The sequence below is a fragment of the Trachymyrmex cornetzi genome, unplaced genomic scaffold (assembly GCF_001594075.2).
Source record: "Trachymyrmex cornetzi isolate Tcor2-1 unplaced genomic scaffold, Tcor1.1 scaffold482, whole genome shotgun sequence".
NCBI classification, from domain to species: Eukaryota; Metazoa; Arthropoda; class Insecta; order Hymenoptera; family Formicidae; genus Trachymyrmex; species Trachymyrmex cornetzi.
This window is the reverse complement of record NW_017299641.1, coordinates 791,431-815,513: the sequence shown is the minus strand read 5'-3', so window position 1 is coordinate 815,513 and position 24,083 is coordinate 791,431. Positions and strand designations below refer to the sequence as shown.

The 24,083-nt window shown below is 35.5% G+C and overlaps 4 protein-coding genes across 7 annotated transcripts in view; 3 read left to right on the top strand and 1 right to left on the bottom strand.

Annotated features, from left to right (window-relative positions):
• FASN1 (Fatty acid synthase 1) overlaps positions 1–12,866 on the top strand; it is a 15,875-nt gene extending 3,009 nt beyond the window's left edge. The window contains exons 2-10 of the mRNA XM_018513953.1: positions 2,845–2,997; positions 3,089–3,442; positions 3,623–6,801; positions 7,262–7,730; positions 7,844–8,207; positions 8,286–9,772; positions 10,053–10,990; positions 11,812–12,048; positions 12,428–12,866. Coding sequence (XP_018369455.1) covers positions 2,889–2,997; positions 3,089–3,442; positions 3,623–6,801; positions 7,262–7,730; positions 7,844–8,207; positions 8,286–9,772; positions 10,053–10,990; positions 11,812–12,048; positions 12,428–12,529 — 7,239 coding nt within the window. The 5' untranslated portion in view covers positions 2,845–2,888 and the 3' untranslated portion in view covers positions 12,530–12,866. The remainder of the gene's footprint in view (positions 1–2,844; positions 2,998–3,088; positions 3,443–3,622; positions 6,802–7,261; positions 7,731–7,843; positions 8,208–8,285; positions 9,773–10,052; positions 10,991–11,811; positions 12,049–12,427) is intronic.
• Positions 12,867–13,688: 822 nt separating this feature from the next.
• On the bottom strand, positions 13,689–15,657 carry LOC108765266 (2-oxoglutarate and iron-dependent oxygenase domain-containing protein 3). The gene is made up of 5 exons (XM_018513889.1): positions 15,370–15,657; positions 14,710–15,147; positions 14,240–14,393; positions 14,017–14,143; positions 13,689–13,948 (listed from the first exon to the last, which is right to left on the bottom strand). Exons 1-5 carry the CDS (start codon positions 15,471–15,473, stop codon positions 13,800–13,802), a joined length of 972 nt encoding a protein of 323 aa, XP_018369391.1. The 5' UTR covers positions 15,474–15,657; the 3' UTR covers positions 13,689–13,799.
• A 297-nt stretch (positions 15,658–15,954) lies between these two features.
• Positions 15,955–17,138, top strand: galla-1 (cytosolic iron-sulfur assembly component galla-1). 4 transcript variants are annotated; one of them, XM_018513888.1, is made up of 4 exons: positions 15,955–16,062; positions 16,134–16,330; positions 16,419–16,702; positions 16,778–17,138. In XM_018513888.1, exons 2-4 carry the CDS (start codon positions 16,182–16,184, stop codon positions 16,876–16,878), a joined length of 534 nt encoding a protein of 177 aa, XP_018369390.1. In that variant the 5' UTR covers positions 15,955–16,062; positions 16,134–16,181; the 3' UTR covers positions 16,879–17,138. The 4 variants fall into 4 exon arrangements, with proteins under 4 accessions (XP_018369390.1, XP_018369389.1, XP_018369387.1 ...); XM_018513887.1 differs by having other exon boundaries at positions 15,955–16,260; positions 16,439–16,702; XM_018513885.1 differs by having other exon boundaries at positions 15,955–16,330.
• Positions 17,139–17,942: 804 nt separating this feature from the next.
• Positions 17,943–23,968, top strand: LOC108765298 (serine protease snake). Its single transcript, XM_018513951.1, has 6 exons — positions 17,943–18,122; positions 18,508–18,637; positions 20,763–20,963; positions 21,874–22,139; positions 22,460–22,752; positions 23,354–23,968. The coding sequence occupies exons 2-6, from the start codon at positions 18,544–18,546 to the stop codon at positions 23,649–23,651; spliced, it is 1,152 nt and encodes a 383-aa protein (XP_018369453.1). The 5' UTR covers positions 17,943–18,122; positions 18,508–18,543; the 3' UTR covers positions 23,652–23,968.
• The last annotated feature ends 115 nt before the right edge of the window (positions 23,969–24,083 follow it).

Genomic DNA, 24,083 nt, shown 5'->3' with positions numbered 1-24,083 from the left:
CACACACACACACACACACACACACACACACACACACACACACACACACACACACAAAATATTACTTATGCAATAGCATATACTTAGCACAATATGCCACAAATTATATTTATATTCGTGCCTGAAAAAAATAGAGTATTTATTATTTTATATTATTATAGACGCGCGTGTGCGAGAGAAGAGCTCGTGCGAATAATGTCAAATTAATATCAAGTGCGATAAAAAACGGTACTTGTCATAATTTCTTATCGAACTGCATGACCTTGAAAATTGAGTTTAAATACTTACAATTCCGATAAGAATGAGACAAAGTCACCTTATTAACGAATGTAGGTTTGGTAAAAGATAAATTAAAAAAAAAACCTTATATATACATGTATAAATACATCGTATATATATATATATATATAGTAATCATGATATTCGTGTTTTAAAATTATAAAATATGAATTTCTCAATCAAGTTTGTCTCGAAATAATAACGTCTCGAAAAAATCTATTTATCTCTTTCAATATGAATTTTCATTTTAAGATGAAAAAGAGTAATTACTGCAAAAAGGATAAAATAGCAAATGCGTGAATGGTAGATACTTATTTACCTGTTCTTTTACGAGACTCGCGCGATACTCGTTAACGCGTTATAACACACAGTGACGGTATATTTTCAAGATTGAGCGTTATGTTCATCCGCGTCTAGAGGTGGAATACTGTTTCAGAGGATAGCTGGAACTCTCGGAAAACCCCCATTGTCTTTAGATATTCATACACCGCCGCGTCACAAACGTTTAATTAGCAGACACGCGACATAACGTACGCGTAATAATCACGACAGAGAAAATTGAATCGAATTGAATTGAATTGAATTGAATTCACGATTATATGCGCATCGTTCGCCAGTCGTCCACATCGCTACAACGTGATAATGCAATCGACCTTCCGACTTGAACTTATATGTCTATTAAGTTAACGTAGTACGGCACAAACGAACGAAACTTACCAATTTTTTGCTTTTTTGTCGTCTTATTCGTAATTTTATTGTTTCGATTGATTTAATAAAAATAGCAACAAAAATCGAAATATAGTCAGAAGATAAAGCGATAAAATCAGAAAGATGTAATCTATCGAGATATTGGACGAAATTAATATTTTTAAGTGTTGATTAGTGCAGAATGTGTGGTAGTTGGAAAATGATTTTTCTGAGAATTAATTCTAAGAATGTTAGACTAACTTGGTAAAAAAAGCAACTATAATTAACAACTGAATTACATAAAAGAAATATGTTTTTATGATGTGTATCTTTTTTTTCGGTGTTAGTGCTAACTATAAACTTAATTATATAAGTTAATAGTGGCATGACCAATATTTTTACTGAAACGATTAAAACATAGGAATGAAAATGCAAGTTTATTTTTAATTTTGTTCAACTGTGTTGCAACGGGTGTGTCAGTTTAATGTTGAAAAAGAGACATCTTAAAATTCCATGATGCTATTTGTAGCTGCTTTTTTCCAGAACGTCGCTTTCAGGGCTTGAATTTCTGTTGAAGAGTATTCAATGTCGCGTGATAGCGTGCGGATAAACGAATCTTATCGTAAGTTCGATGCGAATTCCTAGACAACGGATTGGCTGTAAACTTAACGTATTTACAGATGGATAGTCTTACGTATCGGGATATAAGTATGACGCTGAAGCAACTAAGTATACGAGATGAGAAATATTTGCTGAAAAATGAGCCTGCAATTAAAAAGTTTTCATAAATTATACATACGCGTGACATTTGCTGATTTCTCGAAATTACGTGTTGTATCGACAGTACATATTCAGGAGTATGAGATATAGCAAATATCGTAACCATCGTTAATATCGTATTAAAAAGTTTTCATAAATTATACATACGCGTGACATTTGCTGATTTCTCGAAATTACGTGTTATATCGACAGTACATAGTCAGGAGTATGAGATATAGCAAATATCGTAACCATCGTTAATATCGAATGTATGGTATACTATAATTCTTCTTATCGGAATAATTCAAAGAGGCACGTTTGAGATAAATTTTCGTAAACGTCTGGCTGGATATTTTTGTATCTCATTCGAGATACGTTGATCTGTTTTGCATGATTTCGTATAAAAATAACGAAAAAAGTAATATTATCGAAACGTAAATAATTTATACAACTATGTCGAAACACGACTTGCGAAGTACGACACTTCAATATTTGAAAATGAGATAGACCATTCCTATATTATTGCAATAATGTATCTTCAATTAACTACTAACTAGACATGAGTGCAATAATATGCACGAACTATAAATAACTTCTTGAGGAAGAAAATTGATTTTTCGAAAAAGAGCGACGATTCTACGAACATTCGTCAAGCAAAGTTGGTTTATCCAGAAACTCTATTGAGATTACTCAATTAAGTATTTTATATGTCAATTGAAGATAATCGCGTGTAGTAATCGCCTCGTGTTCAACCGTCTCAAAGAGACGGTTAAACGAGATTCCAGGGCGTGACAGATAAACGTAAATGATTCCTACGTTTATTTCTAGGATTGGAATGACATAAACTTCTGTTGAAATATATTTGTCGATAACATTTTGTAAATTTAATTGATTGCAAAATTTAATAAAAAAAATTTTTTTTTTTTTTTTTTTTTTTCAAGTAAAAACGAATATTTTCATCTAATGGTATGTTCTTACGATATGTTCTTACTTCTTAAGTAAGATACTGAAAAAGATTTATCGTTTGTATAAATATGCTTTAAATATGTTCTACGCTGTAGATCAATTAGATTTGTTGAAAAACGTAATAACTCAAATTGATTAATTCTATCTTTGCAGATAGGAATCCAGAGAGAGAGAGAAAAGTTTGAATCTTCGGCAAGATGCCTGCTCAGTTTGAAAGTGTCAACAGTCCAATGACGCGAGAGTCCGTGATCGGAAATGGAGTATCGTATTCCGTTGATAGTGACATCGTCGTTACGGGGATATCAGGTAAATGTCGGTTGCACGATTAAGCGGATCACGACTAGGCGGATCGTTATGAGAGCGTAACGCATCGACTGGATGAATGTTTTTTCTGCAGGTCGTCTGCCCGAGTCGTCTAATATCGAGGAGTTCAAAGAGAATCTGATGAAAGGAACGGATATGGTCACTGACGATGAGCGTCGTTGGTCATCGGGTCTCCATGGACTACCGGCTAGAAGTGCCAAGATCAAGGACCTCGGAAACTTTGACGCCTCTTTTTTCGGGGTACATCCTAAGCAGGCACATGTAATGGACCCGCAGCTTCGCATGCTGTTAGAAGTCACGTACGAGGCGATAGTTGACGCTGGCGTCAATCCCTCAACCGTAAGAGGATCGCGCACTGGTGTGTTTATCGGTGTCTCTTCTTCAGAATCAGATGAGTTTTGGATGAGAGACACGGACGGAATAAACGGTTTGTATATTATGAAAAATTGTGCTGAATATCTTACCAGTTAGGTATTTTAATTTTTACTATCTACCGCGAACAAGACAAGATGTTGTTTATATTTTCCTACTTAACAAGTATTTGTTATGGCGAAAAAAAATTATACGATATCTGCACTGAGATTAAACCGATTGTATTTGCTTACAGGATATGGATTGCTCGGGTGTTCCAAAGCGATGTTCGCCAACAGAGTCTCTTTCGCTTTTGACTTCAATGGACCTAGTTACGCGATGGACACAGCTTGTTCCTCAGCCATGTACGGCATGCATCAGGCAGTCACTGCAATGCGCGCCGGCGAATGCGATGCTGCAATCGTCGGTGGACTGAATCTCTTATTAAGACCGGAGGCTTCGCTTCAATTTCACAGACTGAATATGCTTTCTCAAGATGGGAAGTGCAAATCATTCGACGTTTCGGGTAACGGTTACGTGAGAGCTGAGGCGGTAGCGGCGATATATTTGCAAAAAGCAAAGGACGCGCGCAGAGTGTATGCTACGGTGATTCACACGAAAACAAACACCGATGGCTATAAATCCCAGGGTATCACGTATCCCAATGGTAAAATGCAGAATCAATTGATGCGCGAGATCTACAACGAAGCGGGGATTAATCCCGCAGACGTGAGTTACGTGGAGACGCATGGTACTGGTACTAAAGTAGGCGATCCAGAGGAGATCAATTCTGTCGACGAATTATTCTGCAAAGGCAGAAAAACTCCCTTGCTGATTGGCTCGGTAAAATCCAACATGGGTCACTCGGAACCCGCCAGCGGACTATGCTCAATCGCCAAGGTGCTGATCGCAATGGAAGCGGGCGTAATACCTGCGAATTTACACTTCAATATTCCAAATCCGAACATTCCTGGCATAAACGAGGGACGCATTCGAGTGGTCGATAAGGCCACACCGTGGAACGGTGGTCTCGTGGGCGTCAATTCGTTCGGCTTCGGCGGCGCGAACGCGCACGTCATTCTCCGCAGCAATCCAAAACCAAAATTATCACCACTATTGAACATCAATAACGAACTGTTGCCCAAATTGATTGCTGTATCAGGTCGAACGGAAGAAGCTGTCAACACCTTACTGAATAGAGCACAAGAGCATAGTAAAGACGACGAGTTTCTCTCGCTGTTACACGTAATGCACAATAACGACATTCCTGGCCATCATTTTCGCGGCTACGAGATACTTAACGTCGATGGCGCACGTGAAGTGAACGAAGTAGTAAACTATAACGAGAGGCGCCCCATTTGGTTCGTATTTTCCGGCATGGGCACGCAATGGCCGGGCATGGCTCGTCAACTGTTCGGAATTGAAACTTTTCAACGTAGTTTACGACGAAGCGCGGATACGTTGGCACCCCACGGTATCGACCTGATGAATATCATTATAAACGCCACAGATGAAACGTACGAGAACGTGATGGAATCCTTTGTATGTATCGCGGCTGTGCAGGTTGCTCTTGTGGACATTTTAACATCGATAGGCATACATCCGGACGGTATAGTCGGACATTCCGTTGGAGAATTGGGTTGCGCTTATGCTGACGGCGCGTTTACACCGGAGCAAACTGTCTTAGCGGCTTACTGTAGAGGTAAGGCAATCGTAGAGTCCAATTTGGAACCGGGCGCCATGGCGGCAGTTGGTTTGAGCTGGGAGGAGGCGAAAAAAATTTGCCCATCCGATATCATTCCAGCTTGTCACAACTCTGCAGATTCAGTCACTATTTCCGGTCCAGTGGCGTCTCTGCAAAAGTTCGTACAAACTTTGAAAAGCAAAGATATCTTCGCCAAAATGGTGAAAAGTTCCGGCTTCGCCTTCCACAGTAAATACATAGCCTCAGCTGGACCCAAGTTACGCGCCTCACTCGATAAGATCATATTAAACCCGAAACAGAGATCGTCCAGATGGATTTCCAGCTCCGTACCGGAAACCGCATTGAGCAGTCCGCTCGCCAAGTTTAGCTCGTCTGCATACCACGTGAACAATTTGCTGTCTCCTGTACTCTTCCACGAAGCGATCGCGCATATTCCAGGAAATGCGATAACAATCGAAATCGCGCCACATTGCCTGCTACAAGCAATCTTGCGCAGATCGTTACTACCAACGGTAACCAATATCGGTCTCCACAAGCGGGATCATTCAGACAACCTGGCTTTTCTGCTATCTAACGTGGGCAAGCTGTACATGGCCGGTGCGCAACCCGACATCTCCAAATTATATCCGCAAATTAGTTTTCCTGTAGGTCGTGGAACACCGATGATCGGGCCACTAGTCAGGTGGGATCACTCTACCGCGTGGGATGTTGCTATTTTCAAAAAGACATCGGGCCACTCTGGAGAGTGCGTCGTCCAACTAGATCTGTCGAAAGAAACAGACGCGTATCTAGCGGGACACCAAATAGATGGACGAATCATTTTCCCAGCCACTGGCTACATACTATTGGTATGGAAAACTTTGGCGAAACTGCGAGGCACCGACTTTGAACAATTGCCAGTGGTGTTCGAGAACGTGCATTTTCAACGAGCTACCATCATGCCGAAGGAAGGAACGGTGAAATTTTCGATAACCATCTTTGAGGGAACGGGAGACTTTGAGATCTGCGAGGCCGGTGCTACCGTCGTCAGTGGAAGTGTCCGTGCGTCTAAAAATATCGAGAAAGATCAACTGAAACTACCACCACCACCACCAATACCATCTACTAACGATGAAACTTTGCCTTTAAACGCTAAGGACATTTATAAGGAACTGAGACTAGGTGGATACGAGTATCGCGATATCTTCCAAGGAATCAAATCTTGCGATAATTATGCTACTGCCGGCGAACTTTACTGGTTCAACCAATGGATTCCGTATATAGATACTATGCTTCAGTTCAGCATATTGTCCATCAGCAACAAGCGACTGTTTTTACCGTCGCGTCTCCAATACGCTGCAATCGACCCCATTCTTCACAACCGACTGGTGAAAGAATTACCAGAAAATGGTGGATTGCCGGTGTATTGCTACAAGAATATCAATATTGTTCAATCGGGTGGCATCGAGCTCAGAGGATTGAAATCTTCCTTGACATCTCGACGACAGCAGACTCAAGCCGATCCTAAACACGAACGATACATTTTCGTGCCTTATGAAAATTTGCATAGCCTGGTAGAGGATCCAACGAGAGGAAAGGTGCACGCGCTCATTGCACTTTCGCAAATCATGCATGAGAACACGATGGCGTTGAAATTGAAGACTGTGGAAGTTGCAGGCGAACGAGCTGCAGAAGCTCTCTTGGCACCGATTATACTCGATATTTTGCAAGGCGAACTGGGCATGCCTATCGTAAGTACCGCAGGAGTTTAATAAACTGTCTTCGCTCAAAATGTAATATTTTTTCCATTAAAAATTTCCAGTGTGGTATATGTAGAATAGCAACAAATCTCCAGAAACTAAACACGGATATCTTTTGCTTGACAAATGGTCATTCCAACAAATATTCAGAGGATCCTACATGTTTTAATAAATTACACTATTACAATGTTAATAATTGAACAGAAGCTTTAGAAAGTAATAATTAGAAAGGATTTTATCTATGATTATTAGTGTTATTTGACAAAAAAAAAAAAAAGATTTTTGTTCTGCTAAAGCGTACTATCTACTTATTATTTGTATATGCACAATTTTAAAATGTGTATGTCACAAACATAATTTATTCCTATTTGTGATTGCTCTTTTTTTCAAGATGTCTTTTCAATATTCAAAATTAATAAAATCGCATCGCATTTATTTCACTTTGTTTTAGATGGATTTACAAGTGATCGCAGGTTCCGCTGATAATTACACGGCGAGTTTAAGTCAAATGAATGTGAACGCTAATGTTGTGATACAAGACGTGAACAATGCACTTCCCGCTCAAGATGTACAGCTTATCATAGCGGCGGACGTCTTGTCCAATCAATCTTATACTGTTCTCAAAAATTTGGTGGCTGCCTTAAAACCTGGCTGTTTCATTCTTCTGGAGGAGACCTCTACGCATCTAGATTTGAAAACCGCGTTGAAGGAAACTGACTTAACATTGAGCGGAAAACAAATCGATCCCATAGGAAAAACTTACTTGTTGTTCAAGAAGCGAGAAGAAAAAAGAGAACCGATAGTAATACAAATCACAGAGAAAAATCTCTCATGGGTGGAGAATGTAAAAGCAGCACTGAAGAAATCTGATAGCGACGGTCAACAACTGCTTCTTGTATCCCAGGGCGAAGAAACGCTTGGTAAGATTACAGGAAAAATTATTTCATATTTTCAATTCATTTCTTTAATTGTCCTATATGAGGATCAAAATATAAACAGATCGAAAAAATGTCTCGTCACCTTTTGTTCATAGGCTTGGTTGGACTTATGGCTTGTATACGACGCGAGACAGGTGGTGCAAATGCACGCTATGTTTTCATCCAGGATAAGAACGCTCCCAAGTTTGATTTATCTGTACGGTTTTATGCGGAACAGTTGGACAAAGGATTGATGGCCAATGTGTTAAAAGGAGGACAATGGGGCAGTTATCGACACTTGCCATTAGATCAACAGAACAATGTGTCTTCTCTGCAGGTGGAGCATGCCTATGTCAATACACTGACAAGGGGAGACCTCAGTAGCTTGAGGTGGATCGAAGGCCCATTGAGTTATTACCGGCCTGACAATTCTTCTAATATGAAACTTTGCAGCGTGTACTATGCTCCACTGAACTTTAGGTAAGTTTCAATGTATATATCGTTTGTTGGTAATTTAAATAATAAAGGCCATAACATAAATAAATATAAATTATACAGGGATATCATGCTGGCGAGTGGTAAATTACCACCAGACGCTCTGCCAAGGAATATGGCCACGGAAGAATGTATATTAGGACTCGAATTTTCCGGGAGAGATGCTGACGGTCGTCGTGTGATGGGTATAGTTGAAGCTAAAGGGTTAGCGACTACTGTATTAGCGGATCTTGATTTCCTTTGGGAAGTACCCGACAAGTGGACTTTGGAACAGGCAGCAACGATACCTGTCGCTTATGCAACTAGTTACTATGCTCTGTTTATACGGGGTCGATTGAAAGCAGGCGAAAGCGTGTTAATTCACGCTGGTACAGGCGGTGTTGGACAAGCAGCGATCGCCATTGCTTTACATGCTGGTTGTACCGTCTTCACTACCGTTGGCACATTAGAAAAGAGAGAGTATCTCAAGAAAATCTTTCCGCAGTTGAACGACAGGCATATCGGTAATTCTCGAGATACAAGTTTCGAACAACTAATACGTGCCGAGACGCAAGGACGTGGAGTTGACGTCGTACTAAACTCATTGGCAGAGGAGAAGTTGCAAGCCGGTATTCGGTGCCTCGCGTTTGGTGGCCGTTTTCTTGAAATCGGCAAGTACGATTTGTCGAATGACAGTCGCGTAGGGATGTCAATGTTTTTGAAAAACACATCTTTCAATGGTATATTGTTGGATGGACTATTTGGAGAAGACAGCGTAGAAAAGAAGGAACTGATAAAATTCGTTTCGGAGGGAATCAAGAATGGCGCGGTACGTCCTCTCCAATCGACCGTGTTTTCAGAGCAACAGCTCGAGCAAGGATTCAGGTTCATGGCGACAGGCAAGCACATCGGCAAAGTGTTACTGAAGATCCGTGATGAGGAACCAAAGAAACGTATATTATCAACACCGAAGACAGTAGCCGCGATTCCGCGTACTTATATAAATCCGGAGAAATCGTATGTATTGGTTGGCGGTCTCGGTGGGTTCGGTCTAGAACTGGCTCATTGGATGGTCGTTCGTGGCGCTAAATTCATTATTTTCGTATCGCGCTCAGGCATACGCACCGGTTACCAGGCATTGTGCGTGCGTCGCTGGCGTGAAAACGGCGTAAAAATCGTCATCTTCACCGCGGATATCACAACGTTATCGGGTACCCAACGCTTAATTCAAGAAAGCAACCAATTGGCTCCAGTAGGCGGTATATTTAATCTGGCAGCCGTACTACGTGATGCTCTGATTGAAAATTTAGAAGAAGCCGATTTTAAAACATCCATTTTACCTAAAGTCGATGTTACAAGGAATTTAGATGTGGTATCAAGAAAGCTCTGCCCATCGTTAGATTACTTTGTGGTGTTCTCGTCCGTATCGAGCGGTCGCGGCAATATAGGTCAAACCAACTATGGTTTCGCAAATTCGACCATGGAGAGAATAATGGAAGAAAGGCAGGCTAATGGCTTACCCGGTCTCGCTATTCAATGGGGTGCTGTCGGAGACGTTGGCTTAATTATCGGTAATACATGAAATTTTCCGAAAAGATCTAAACTTTCTCTCAATCAAATAGCTGTTCTTGAATGAATTACTTTCAAACTTTTTCAACTTGCCTTTTCTTTAGTTTTGTCAACTCAATCTTATTTTATGCCTCTTATAAAAAATATTGTATAAGACAGTAATAATGATATAGAATAGATGATACACATTTGCACACTTGTTCTATAATTATGTACGACATATATATATATATATATATATATATATATCACAGTTTCTCTTATGATATTATTTCTTTTCAGAAACGATGGGAGGATATAATGATACCGAAGTGAATGGTACTCTACCACAACACATGTCGAGTTGTCTCGCGACAATGGATATATTCCTTCAACAACCGCACCCGGTGCTCGCATCCATGGTGTTAGCTGAAAAACTTAAAACAAATGATGACAACAAGGCTGACCTCGTCGCAACCATTGCTAATATCCTAGGCGTTAAAGATGTTAATAGGATTAATCCCAACAATAATTTAGCCGACTTGGGTATGGACTCGTTGATGGGCACGGAGATAAAACAGACCCTCGAGAGAAACTACGACATCGTGTTGTCAGCTCAAGAGATCCGTGTCTTAACTTTCGCCAAACTGCAAGAATTATCTTCGACGAGTGGTGAGATAGTGAAAGATCAGCAACCGTTTGCTGAGAAAGCGATCACTGTTACGGACTCAAACCTGTCACTCGATATGCTGATGCAATGGCCGAGCAACGAAGTGCTGCCTAAAGAAGCTCTCGTTCCCTTGAAAACAAAAAGTTCCAACGGGCCGATGTTATTCACTATTCATGGTATCGAAGGTCTTGTTAAACCATTAGAATATGTGGCCAGCGAACTCGACAGGCCGTGTTGGGGTTTGCAGAGTATTGAACAGGCGCCTCACGAAACAATCTCAGAGTTGGCTGCGTTCTATGTGAATACTATTAGAAAAGTTCAAAAAAAAGGACCATATCACTTGGCAGCATACTCGTACGGAACTTGCGTCGCCATTGAAATGACTCTACAATTGGAATCCGCTGGGGAAAATGTGATTCTGAATCTTATCGATGGTTCAGTGGCATTCGTACGACAGCAATGTGATATGATTGGTAAACTAGAGGAAATAAAAAGTACTACTTCTGATGGCTGTATGAAAGCGCTGGCATATTTCATCATACAATTCAACAAGAACGTCAGTTTTACTCAAGTAGGTATACATATAACAGTATTCTATCTGCCGTATGATATTTATCTTCGTTTACCTTAAATAAGGAATAGATACACACACGCACGTACGCACACACGCACGCACGCACGCAGAGAGAGAGAGAGAGAGAGAGAGAGAGAGAGAGAGAGAAAAGCACAAGCAGCGAGAAACATCTAAAGCATGTATCGAGTCTTGTTAAAGTTCAAACAAAAATGAGATTATAACTATAATTTTTTATAATTTATAATACTATTAATTTTTTTTCACTAACATTTGTTTGCAATACGTATAATACGTACATAATGAGTGAATGTTTATTTATAATCAACTAATGCCTTTTTTTAATCTCTTTGGAATTTGGCAATGAATTATGTCATAATTATTGAACGTCTACTAGTACATTTTTTAAATCTTAATTAGTCGTTAGCAAACTTACGATAATATAAAATTAGAATATTCAAGTTAATATATGTATGTATCTATTACCCAGATAGCAAAATGTTTGCAGTCTTCTAGCAGACTGTCAGCAGGTTCGAGCAAAAAATGACGGCAGTTTGCCATCAACTGCGTCCGCATTAGACTTGTGTTCTGTTAACATCGCCTGTCGATATAATGTAAAGGCAAATTGTTGGCAGAAACTGAGCAGACATTATCTAACGCTTGCAGATTCTGTTACGTTTTTTCTAGCAGTCTGTCAACAGTATTATGCATATCTAATTCTGTTGTTATTTTATTGGCATATTATATATATATATATATATTTGAGAAATATTATATAAAATATAGATATTAGTTTCACAATTTACAATGTTTTATTTCAGGCGTATGATATTTTGAAACAAAGTAATTCGGATGTGGAGATGTTTAATAAGATGATAGAAGCGATAGGTAATACGCCGTTTGTACAAGATGATCTGAAAGTAGCCGGATATCTTTTATTCAAAAAATTAGCGGCTGCTGTAATCTATAATACCAATAGAAAGATCAAAGGACCGGTCACACTAATTAAGGCTACAGAAAATTTCTTACATCTAGAAAAGGATTATGGTTTATCGAATGTAAGAGTCTCATCTTTTTTATATTAAAGTTCTTCAATATTTTCAATAATTAAATTCATTTTTATAGCATTGTAAAGTAACTTAAGCAAGTTTGAAGTTAAATTTTATTTTGATGTTTTAATGTAATTTTAATTAAATATATTTGAATATTGTATCATAATAATTACATCCAAAAATAAAAAATTAATGAAAAAAAATTTTTCAATCGAACATTAGTATATTTACACTATAATATAGTTACAGTATATTTACTATCTACTTATCACATATACACATACTTTATCAAAAATTAATAAATTCCATTTTAATCCCCCTCATTATTTGTATGGAATTAATATTTAAAAAGTTGAATATTTTATCTTTTTCTTCTTCTTTCCAGATTTGCGTACAACCCGTAAGAATAGAAGAGGTGTACGGTAATCACAGGACGATGCTGTTGGGAGAAAGTGCAAAGAGAATCGCAAGTCTCTTACGAGTGTAGCTTGCGGAAGAACATCCGTATTTTAAGTTTTATTATATTTGAAAATGATTACGTGGCCCACATGTCGCGTTGCCGATAGAACTTAATATTTTCCATAATACAGAGAAGTTGCAGAACCATTGTACATAAATGTCTTATTTTAAAATTGCAATCTATTGCAAATATGACACATTATATTGCTACAATGTAAAACAAACAATTCTGCGCTGTATGACATGATTAGTAATTTGCAAAAATCTTTCTCGAATACATCTCACTTCATTATTTTAACTGGTCTGAACTGTTGCAAGCAATTGAATCGTACAAAATGAAAAATAAACAAAAAGCAACAAAAATATAGCTTTTTAGAATAGTAAATTTGTATGTTACCATTTATTCACGAAATGCAAAAATTTTTGTAATTTTTAAGTTTAAGAATTAATTTTAGGGTTACGTATAAGAATGTTTGTTATAATTCCCAAAGTGGGCAAATTAAATGTTCTTTATTTACTTTATGTTAATAGCGGACACAACATTGCTATTTATTTATATGTATATTAATAATTATTCTATATGTTAAAAATTGATTTTCATTACTCTCTTCCTATTAATTAAAATAGGTATTTTAAACGGGTTGATCTCATTATTTTTAGCTTTTAATTAGAGCTTTTCATCATATAATACAATGATAAACTACTAAGCAACCATAAAATATATCGAAATGTTATACATATTGATATGGTCCTTAATTATTAATTAAAACCTTTATTGTTTTTATTAAATTCTTACTATATTAAAATATTCTCAATAGACATTATCTCAGCTATTATAAATTTTTCTCACAGTATGTAACACATTACACGTTTCATTCCATTAATAATTACAAATTCATCCCAACGAAAAAATGTATTTTTCACAAACTTCACTTTAAAATAATTTAACATGTACATTATCTCCCTTTTTTTCTTGCTTACGTATTATAACGTAATATATTATTAAGCAAAAATAATTGTGTGTGTACAAATAAATAATACAAATTTATATCCAATATATCAACATTCCAAATTCTCTAATTATTTAATCAAATATATTTTCAAAACATTCATACAAGTAATACTTTACTTAGTTTCCTTTATCATACTATTATAATACTGTTCAATTGTGCCATTTGCAAAAAAAATTATGAATAAAAATATCTTCGATATTCTTACGTTTTTATACGTACGATTTTCTTTATGTGAATATCAATAAATTTATGTATTCAATAACTAAAAAAATAATTAAATAAATTTTACTTTAATGCATCGGTAAAACTTAGATCGAATATCGCGGCGTTCTCATCGCATGTGAAAGACACGGTCAAAGCGTAACGAGTACCAGATTTCACTTTTTCAACTAGATGTAAATTTTCGCTTCCTGAAGTAAAAATTGATACTCTTCCTGAAAATATTGCTAAATTTTGTCTCATCTTTTTGAAAGATTTAATCTATAAATTGTAAACGCTTTACCTTTTCTGGGTTCTACTGTAGTATTGACATCATTCTTATCCATAAATATAAATCGGCCGCCTTCAAAATCTTTATTAAAATCATTTAAATATAGCAACGCTGTGTAATGAAACGATTCGTATGTTTCCTGAAATACATAGTTTTGTTATAATTCTATATTATATAGAAAACAAAACTTTCTAATTGTTATAGAGAGCAATATGTATAACGACATATGACAGACCTTATCGATATGTGGATGCCAGTATTCATCATGTATGGTTTTTGCGGGTTTATTAGTCATTCGCGAGAAGAAGGTAGGCTTGGTTAAGTAAATCTTATTTATATCTATGCCGAAATTATGCGCCACCGCATGTTGTATTTTTGTTTTCACTACTCTGTAAGTTAAGAAAGAATATAACATGTATTATACAATATTAAATTACTTATTCTTAATATGCAATCTCACAATCAGGTGAATATACAAAACAATATTTAATAATTTGCATATATGTAGGTATATACTTCAGAAGTTACAAATCTGAGAGATAGAAATGTATTTGTTTATCTATCATTTATCATAAGGGAATTTAAATAAACAATTTATAGTATTAACGTATTATAGGCGTTGTCCAATTTGATACACCAAAAAATGTTTTGCTCTAGATTCGCTCCGCAAAAGAAAAAATATTTATACATAAACAAAAATCATACTTATAAATTGCTGAATCTATACTGTTGAATATTTTCTTTGCTTCTGGTAGTTTATAGATATTGATAAAACCTTGGCTCTTACTAAGAGCGCCTGAATGAAGATCCAGAATACTCGCGCCACCATCAGATCCAGCCAAATCTATTCCACTTTTTGCTAGTTTCAGTAAAACATCTGCCTCTGTTGTCGAGACGAGTTTGTCAGTAACAACTCTGCCGCATTTTTCCGGTACACAGCCAGAGTATTTTTCTAACTCGTCTCTATAATCCATAGAGCAGTCAACGTTCTGTGTACGACTTACCAACACATCTTTCTGCTTTGCTAGATATACTTCTTTACCCTGTCTGTTATTATACCAAACTATTAGCAAGACTCCAAGTATTAGAACACATCTAGACCATACTCTTTGATATGGAAAAGATATAATAGGTCCATATTTCCTACAAGATAAAAAGTGGACTGTTAGTTGATACATGGATATTATTTCATTCTTATAAATTAGATGAGTTTTCAATGGTAGCAAAGAGAAAAAGCAGAGTATTTATGTTCTTTTATAATACAATAGTAATATTATAATAGTAATATTAAAATTTGAAAGCTATACGCTTATAATATAAATATTAATGACAGTACAAGATATTTTTTTTTAATTTTATACTCACAATTCAACGGGTTTGCTTGGTTTTTCCGCCTTGTTTTCCTCCTGCGTTATACCTTCTTTCTGCGCGCTTTTTTTCTTACTTCTCTTCACTTCTTGCGTCGTCATCGTGTATATTGGTATATATTATCACTATTGTTTATCTTTTAATTTTATGTTTAATCCAACTTTTCACAGTTCAAACACATGTCAACTAATGTCAACTAGAAAAATGCCAAACTCGTGGTCACTTACATGTCAATAGTGAATCCAATGTTACGATTTCCTTACTGCTTACGTTTTTGTATGTGCCATGGACTTGGAATAAAAACGCACAAATGAAATAGCGGCCTTAAGTCTAATCTACATTGGTCGCAAGCGTTGTAAGCGTCGTGCGACTTTAAAATTGACGCATCGGATTGGTTGATGCCTACGATACGACCAATGTAGATTAGGCTTTAGACTAAAAATACTAGAGACCTAGAGACTTTTGGAGAATCTTAAAAGTGGGGAAAAATTTTCGATGTGACTCTTGGTAATCCTGCCCTTCGCCTTCAGAGTTCAGACTTCAGAGTACTTCAGACTTTCAGACTCGGACACACATGTGATTGCACGTAATGTAATACAACGCATATTCCGAAATCCGAATGCTGCGTTATTATTCTCTTCGTATCGTCACTCGTCTTTGTGAATTATCGTGAATTGTTATGCAGACGATGTAATTCACATCATGCTGTTATGTTTTCGTTATCATTGTCAATAATAAACATGCTATCCTTTTTCCGAAAGTTATCAATTGGTGGAAAGATAAAGGATGGTATACTGCCAGAGACAGTCATGGGAACGGCAGAGGATCTATTGACGGCGAAGAATCAAACGTTAAAGACGGATATCGAGTTAAAAGAATCCGTTTACGGCAAGTTTTGCGCTCTATTTGTGTCTTGTAACGCGCGACCTTTTGGATATTGTCCGATATCATTGATATGGTGCGACATTGCAAGTGACTTGTCCCTTATACGCTTATTGAAACACTGACATTTTTTAAGCAAATTCTATCAATTTATATTTATTTAGCAATTCTTATTGCTCTTCAGATTTATTAAGGACAATCAAGGATCCTGAAAAACCACAAACTTTGGAGCAACTGGATGTTGTCTATGAAGATTGCATCAAAGTTTGCCACAGCACCCCAGGAGGAGTTTCTGTCATTCGTGTGGAATTTAATCCTACAGTGCCTCACTGTTCTTTGGCAACTCTAATAGGATTGTGCATCCGCGTTAAATTAGAACGTCAATTATCAGCTTCATTTAAATTAGACATCTATATTAAAAAAGGTGCACATTCTACTGAACAAGAAAGTACGTATGCTCCTTAAATCTCAGTTTCAGTTTTCAGTGTATAGTTTGTTTCTGATTATATGCGTTAAATTGCAGTTAATAAACAAGTTAATGATAAGGAACGTATAGCGGCTGCAATGGAAAATCCAAACTTACGGGAACTGGTGGAGAAATGTATACTAGAAGAGGATTATTAGTGTTTTGCGATAAAGCATATGCTACATCAGATATTTTTCCAAAATACAATTTTAATCTAATTTATGATAATCATGTAAATAAATAACGTACTTTGTTTATATTGACGTATAATTAAGTCCAACTCATCTCGCGCATAAACGCGTAATAAAATTATTTTAATAGAGATATTACAATTATTATAAATCAAATTTTTGTAACTTGATAATTATAATCTTGTATTTTAGAGATGCATAAGTGTATACCTATCTAATCGTATAGACACCCCTCTCGAAATATTTAATTATACATTTTATATAACGTAGACGCGTAATAATAAATTTTGTCGACAAATATATATATATATTAACAGCGATTAAATCAATAGAACGATAAAATTCATTTATTTCATTGTGGTGATATTTTTTTCAATTTTTCTTTTACAAAAATAAATATCTTTGGCTACGTTCAGCAGAAAGTTTTGCAATTGTTGTAAGTTTTTTCGCGCTAATTGAATTATACTTTTAGATCTAAAAGTATAATCTAATCAGTGTAGAGAGAAAATTTCTAACAGTTGTAATACATAAACGTTCTGCTAAACGCGGCATTTGTTTTTATTTTCTTTATCGAATTATATACAATAGCTAATGACTGATACAAATAAAGAATTAAAAAATGTAAAATAATATTTCTTAATGTATTTAAGATGTATTTTATTTTACAAGTATATAACCTCTTCGAGAAAGAAGATACAATTTTAATTTATATAAGATGGTTTTTTTAAACACGCTGAGTACTTTCAAATTCTACTCCCGATTTCAAATTACAGGAGAATGCTCGATCGAGTGTATACACTATGCGTAACACTGTACGTACATGCATGTACATATGCATATATACATACAATGCACGGAACAGTGAAATAATTACGAATTGAGCAAACCACATGCGCGACATTCGCGGAACATTACGTGATTTATATAGCGCGTTGCGCGCAATGTACGATAGTAATCAAAACTGCCGTACGGGCGTCAGTGTTTCTACACATTTCTACCGTTTCTGTGATGACTATACCGGATCACATTCGCATCGCGTGGCGTCAGTCGTCAGCACTCAGCAGTCGTCAGTCGAGTGTCGAGTCGAGTCTCGAGCAGCCTCGAGCCTCGAGCTGCGGGCAACGTATATTCGAATATCTTTAAAAATAAGTGATCTACTTGGAGAGTGAACCAGTTTTAATTTGCAAGATACACGTTAAAAAATTTCTTCCGTAAGAATCTATTAATTATTACTGTTAAAAATATATGAAGTTTGTAATTAAATTTAAAACTTAAGTTTGTATTTATAGTTACACATTTTCGAATTATTTTTCTTTTTTATCTTCTAAATTAATTGCAAAATTAAAAGCAAATTTTTTAATTGTACACTTTTATAAATCTGCGTCTTAATAACATTGTACAGAATAGGGAATGTCACTGTTTAAAAATGTAATTTATACATATATATATATATATACACACGTATACATACGTATATATATATGTACAAACATGGTATATAATTAAATTTCTAAAATCTAAATTTAAAAGATTATAACTAAATTTTTCTTTAAAATAAAATATAAATGCATACATATATATGTAAACTTTTTTTAGCCAAGTCAAAAGTACAACGTTATAAATCATCGTGTAATGAAGATGGGCTACAGTTTGTCTTTCTCAATTCTTATCGTCCTATTATTCAAGTTTTTTACGCATGGTTTACCAATAGAAGAGGAACTTTATGGTATAGAATATGTAAATATTTTAAATATATTAAGTAACTAGGAATGTTAATAAGAGTATTTTAAACATTTCTATTTAAAACATTATTTTTCTTTTTCACACTTCTCCAAGAAATTGCATCTAAGATTTTTTTGTACGCGTGATTAACTATATAATGTAAAAATTTCTTGTATCATTATACTATTATCTATCGTTATAGTTACAAGTAAAATGTGATAAAAACAACTCATGCGAGGGTTAATATATCAATTTGATAATTGCGTTTTTAATGCATTACAGAAAGTCCTATGAATAATTCAATTAAATTGACGCGATCTTTGCAAAATATATTGATCTGCTTACGAAGCTATGACTAGATAAACGTCACAGAATGGAGTTCGAGGTGAATCGTTATCGCATTTATACACTCTTATTTATTATCTATTATTATTAACTCATTCTCTATTATGGAAATAATGTGATTCATTCCCAGCATTATAACATGTACTTACTTTCCGATAATATTAATATGCGCAATATTGAAATGATAAATTGAATGTATTTACGTTCAATATCTCTCTATTAACAGTTTTTCTTTGCTTTCTAAGATTTATATGTTAGAGATATTATCTATAACTTGATTTTAATTTTGTGATAACTGTGTTTCTATCAGTTATATTCTTCCGAGAAAATAGAGAATAAACTTCTAAATCAACATTACATATTTTTATAATTAAATCTTACATTAAAGTTCAAATTGATATATCAATAAAAAAATATAATTTTAATATTTGTTCGGTTTCCTAAAACTCAATTTACGAAACAATCTTCTTTATTCACAATCGTTGGGAAATTATTGATTGGATATTGAATTTTTATAATTATATTTTTTCCCCGCTGTTTTTCCCCGCGACTACCAAATATTGTAAGACTTTTACCACTACCAGTACCGCAAAGCGACGCAATATACATACGTGATTAATTTAAACGAAAGATCGGCAAAAGTCGTCGCGTATCCGTAATTTTCCACGTTATTGATGGTCTATTGCTTCTTTACGTAAGCATAAGAAAAACGTTTTCATTAAATAAGTATGATGAAATTTGTTTGCAATCTAGAAAAATAAAAATATTTCTTATTAAAGATAAAACTTATATATTTCATGTATCATAGAAAAAAACGATTTATTTTTGTGTATGCTTTAAAGCCTTTCAATATACACAACCGCAACAAAAGTTTCAACGCGTCTTATGTTATTGCTCTAACAATTTCATTTTTCATGTACAAAATATAAAATTATAATATAATCGGTCATGAAAGTATTCAAGAGTGGCGAATTGCCGAAAAATAATCATAAACGGAAATTGTAGGTTTTCTCTAGATAGATGAATATCATGTATATAGCGATCAAAAAAAAATATCAATTTCAAATTTGGCGCTAGACACTGACAAAACATTTGAATATCGTGATGATTTACAATGAGGAAATAGAAATAATACACGTAGTCTCATAGAAATTAAGTGCTAGATTAAACATAAATCTTTAATTAAGATATTTGAAAAGTTTATCGATCACAGAATATCAAGTGTCTGCCTTCTATTATTAAAAGAAAATTAAGCTTGAATTAAAATCTGAAAATAAATAAGTTCTCTTTTTCTAATTTTAGTTAAAGTATGTAATAAATTTAAATGGAGAGTGTGCTGAAACTTTTAAGCAGTAGTATATAATTTTATAATTTTCCTGGAATATATAAAATTTAAATCTGAATTTCGGATTAACTTGTTTAAGTTAAATAAAAGTTTAAGTTAAAAGTGACAAAAGAGAAATATTTCTATATAATGAGAGAGAGAGAGAGAGAGAGAGAGAGAGGTGTAACATTTTCTTTTAGCCTTCTAGTTGTTGAAGGTAATGATTGTATGCATATTGTGTTGTGCAAATAAATACTATCATTAAAAAAATAGTGTGTAAGTGTAATCTCATGAGAAAAAAATGATTGTCGGTCTCATGAGTAAAAATGCAGGCGTGCATAAGATTAGTTTTAATGACCGAGCTGATCTTTTCCTTTATGGACTTCCCCTACGATTCTTTACGAAATAATACAACAAAATATAATTTGAAATTGAAATAATCTCGTTTTATTTGATACAGAAGGCAGTTATTGCAGAACAGAAAATGGCGAAGAGGGAGTGTGCAGAAAGATATACGAATGTCCATCCAGATTGCAAGAGGTGAAGGAGGGTAGAAGAAACTCGGATTCGAAAGGTCGTTGCGGTTTCCAGGATTTCATCGAAATCGTTTGTTGTCAGTTCAATATTACGGATAAGATAGGACTTCGACCAGCAGAGATAGGTATGATATAATTTTGATTAACGAAATGTTGTTATTTGTTTCTTTAAAATAGCTGCGTTTCATATTAATCCAAAAATTGAAGAATGCGATAATTTTTTAGATGCAGTGAACTTTGCTGATTGAAAAAAATTACGCGTTATAATTATTCTTTTTAAATTTCATTAAAATTAATTCGTTTCTTATTTTTTCGTAACGTGTCGCGCTCAATTTCTGTCACAATTTCTACATTTAGGATACGTTCCCGCAAAGTAAAATCTATTATCCGGATTTACAAATTATAATGCTATTCAATCGTGAGAAATTTTTTTAGTTCGAGAAAATTAAGCAAAGAGATGAATGATGAGAAAATCGACGAATTACATTTCGCATCTACGAAAGATACGCTGTTGATTAAACATTCTTTTTTCAGAAACAGGTTTTTTAGGCAGCTATAATTTTTTGACAACGGAGTCTCTTATTTTCTTCCTGCCCATTCCTCTCACAAAATGTAACATATCTATGCTTAATATTTGATGTATTTCGTAACTTATACCTACGTATAGCAATAACGTATTATAATATTTTAAAATACGTATTCCCAAAACGTTTGCATCCATTCAAACGTCAGCACGACGAAATTATTTTGAGATTTATCGTCTTTATCATTGTTTTAATTACGTCGTTAACATGCGCGCGTGTGCAAATTGCATCGTTTCCGAGAATCTCGGAAACATTTAAATAACAAACGACCTTGAGATGAAGACGCGCACGGTGACGTAATAATCTTGACTTTACAGTGATGACGATTACGACGGATTCATAGATCCGGACTAGTCGGTTAACTTTGCGCGTTAACCAGTCGATCGATTATGTTCTTTAGAATGCAAAAGGTGCAGATCTTTAACGCGCGTTGTCGCATCTGGATTTTTAGCATGTCGTGAATATGAGAATGAGATCGAGACCAACACTAAGGAGAAGAGAGACACGGCTGAGGTGCAGTTCAACATATACGGCGGTACTCAAACCGAGCAAGGGGAATTCCCGTACATGGTCGCCTTGGGATACGAGAACGAAGACAAGGACGATAACAATTCGGAAGCTATCCAGTACAACTGTGGTGGCACGTTAATTTCCTCGCAATACGTACTGACCGCTGCTCACTGCGTCAGTAATATACAGGAGAAAGTACCGGTAGAGGTAAGCAACGAGCTCCAAGTTCAAGGTCGTGACCATCCAAATCCATATCTGCGTCGGATCGATTCGGGCGAAAGTGATTTTTTGTATCTCGTATGAAAAGAAAAAGAAAAACCGGGAAAGACTAGATTCGCACAAAATACTTTAATCGTGCGAAAAGATTTTTCAATTTTCATCTAAAAGTGTATAAGATAAATAGTAACAAACTACCGCATAAATATTACAGATACTAGATGTTCTGCAAATATAGAAACAAATTTTTCAATTAACATTCCATTTTTCTTCGATCGATTGTTAATGATAAATCTTCGTTGCTTCTACAGGTGAGAGTCGGCAGCGAAGATCTGAAGAGCGTTGGGGATGCGCAACGAATTCCCATAAGCAACGTAATACCGCATCCGCAATACAAGCGCAGCGTGAATTACAACGATGTGGCTATTCTGAAATTAAGTACGCCCGTACGTATGGAGAATAACGTACGACCGATCTGTATCCAAACGAAATCTTTAGATTCCATGAATGTACAATCGAACGTAACGTTTATTGTGATTGGTTGGGGTGCTACCAGCTTCGCCGAGGATGGCAGTACTAAATTAATGAAGACACCAGGTCTCAGGTGAGAATACAAGCATAATGCATACGTAACATTTCTTAGTAACAATTCTCTAGAGAATATTTTCAAACGTATGTTGACTGAAACTTTGTTTTGCTAAAAATCGACAAGTGGTACATAAGTAGCACTATTACATAAAATAAAACATGAAATCATCTTTCGTTAAAATTATAGTTTATCGATTAGAAAAATCTGATTTGTATAACACAGCCAAAGTTAGTTAACATAATTTTAACGATTGACAAAATATATTCTTGCATATCTGTTATACTGGTGTATGCTTAAAAAAACCCATTCAGCATTTATCTGGAGACACGGTAGTATCTCGGCGCTAAGACAAGCGCAATATTGTACACATCATACTGAGTAAAATAGCTTATTGAACATAAGTCGGAAACTTAACTGTTTCTACAAAATTGTTGGTAGAAACCTGAAAAACGATTGAGCTTCCGACCTATGTTCATTGAGGCTTCTTTACTCATTGTCAGTATAGTATGTACCGTATAAATACTAAATGATTTTTTTTTTAACACCTTTGTATCTTTAAATGATGAAACAACGATGAGATGTACTATTACGATTTAAATTATACTTCAATTTCTAGTCTCGTAGACAAAGAATCATGCGCCAAATCGTTTAACGATTTCGGCAAATTACCTCGCGGTTTGGACGATAATATGCTGTGCGTATTGGATACTAACGTTACAAGAAGGTCGGACGCTTGTCAGGGAGATAGTGGCGGACCCTTATTGATGTTCATTGGATCTAGTCACAGCATTGTGGGAATCACGGCTTTTGGGCGAAGTTGCGGAGGATCTATACCGGGAGTTTACACAGCGGTATATTCCTTCTTGGAATGGATTGAAAATCAAGTCTGGCCAGAAATGACCAACGAACGATAGATGGATCGCTTTTCGTTTCGACCCTGTGTTCAATGACTCAACTACTCAGCACGACGTGACGCAATTTAAATACTTTAAAGCGACTTGTGGTGTTATTACGTATGATCATTACAATAATCTAGTCTGAGGCTACGGTCCGCTTGATACTACAAATGTTTCGAAGCATTTTCTTTATTGGTGAATTAGTAAAAATTTACTTTCTTCCGATTGGTCAATTAAATACTTCAAAGCATTTGTAGCACCAAGTAGACCGCACCCTGAGCTATTCACGTACTCTCAGTCCAGGCAGCATTTATTCTTTCAATTCCTATCTTACAGTGTGCTTTTGTGAATTTTATACTTTTATACATATGATTCATGCTCTCGAATATTATATGTCATTCTGAATGTATACATGCTTCAATAAACGTGAATATTCAGCTTGTTTGCCTT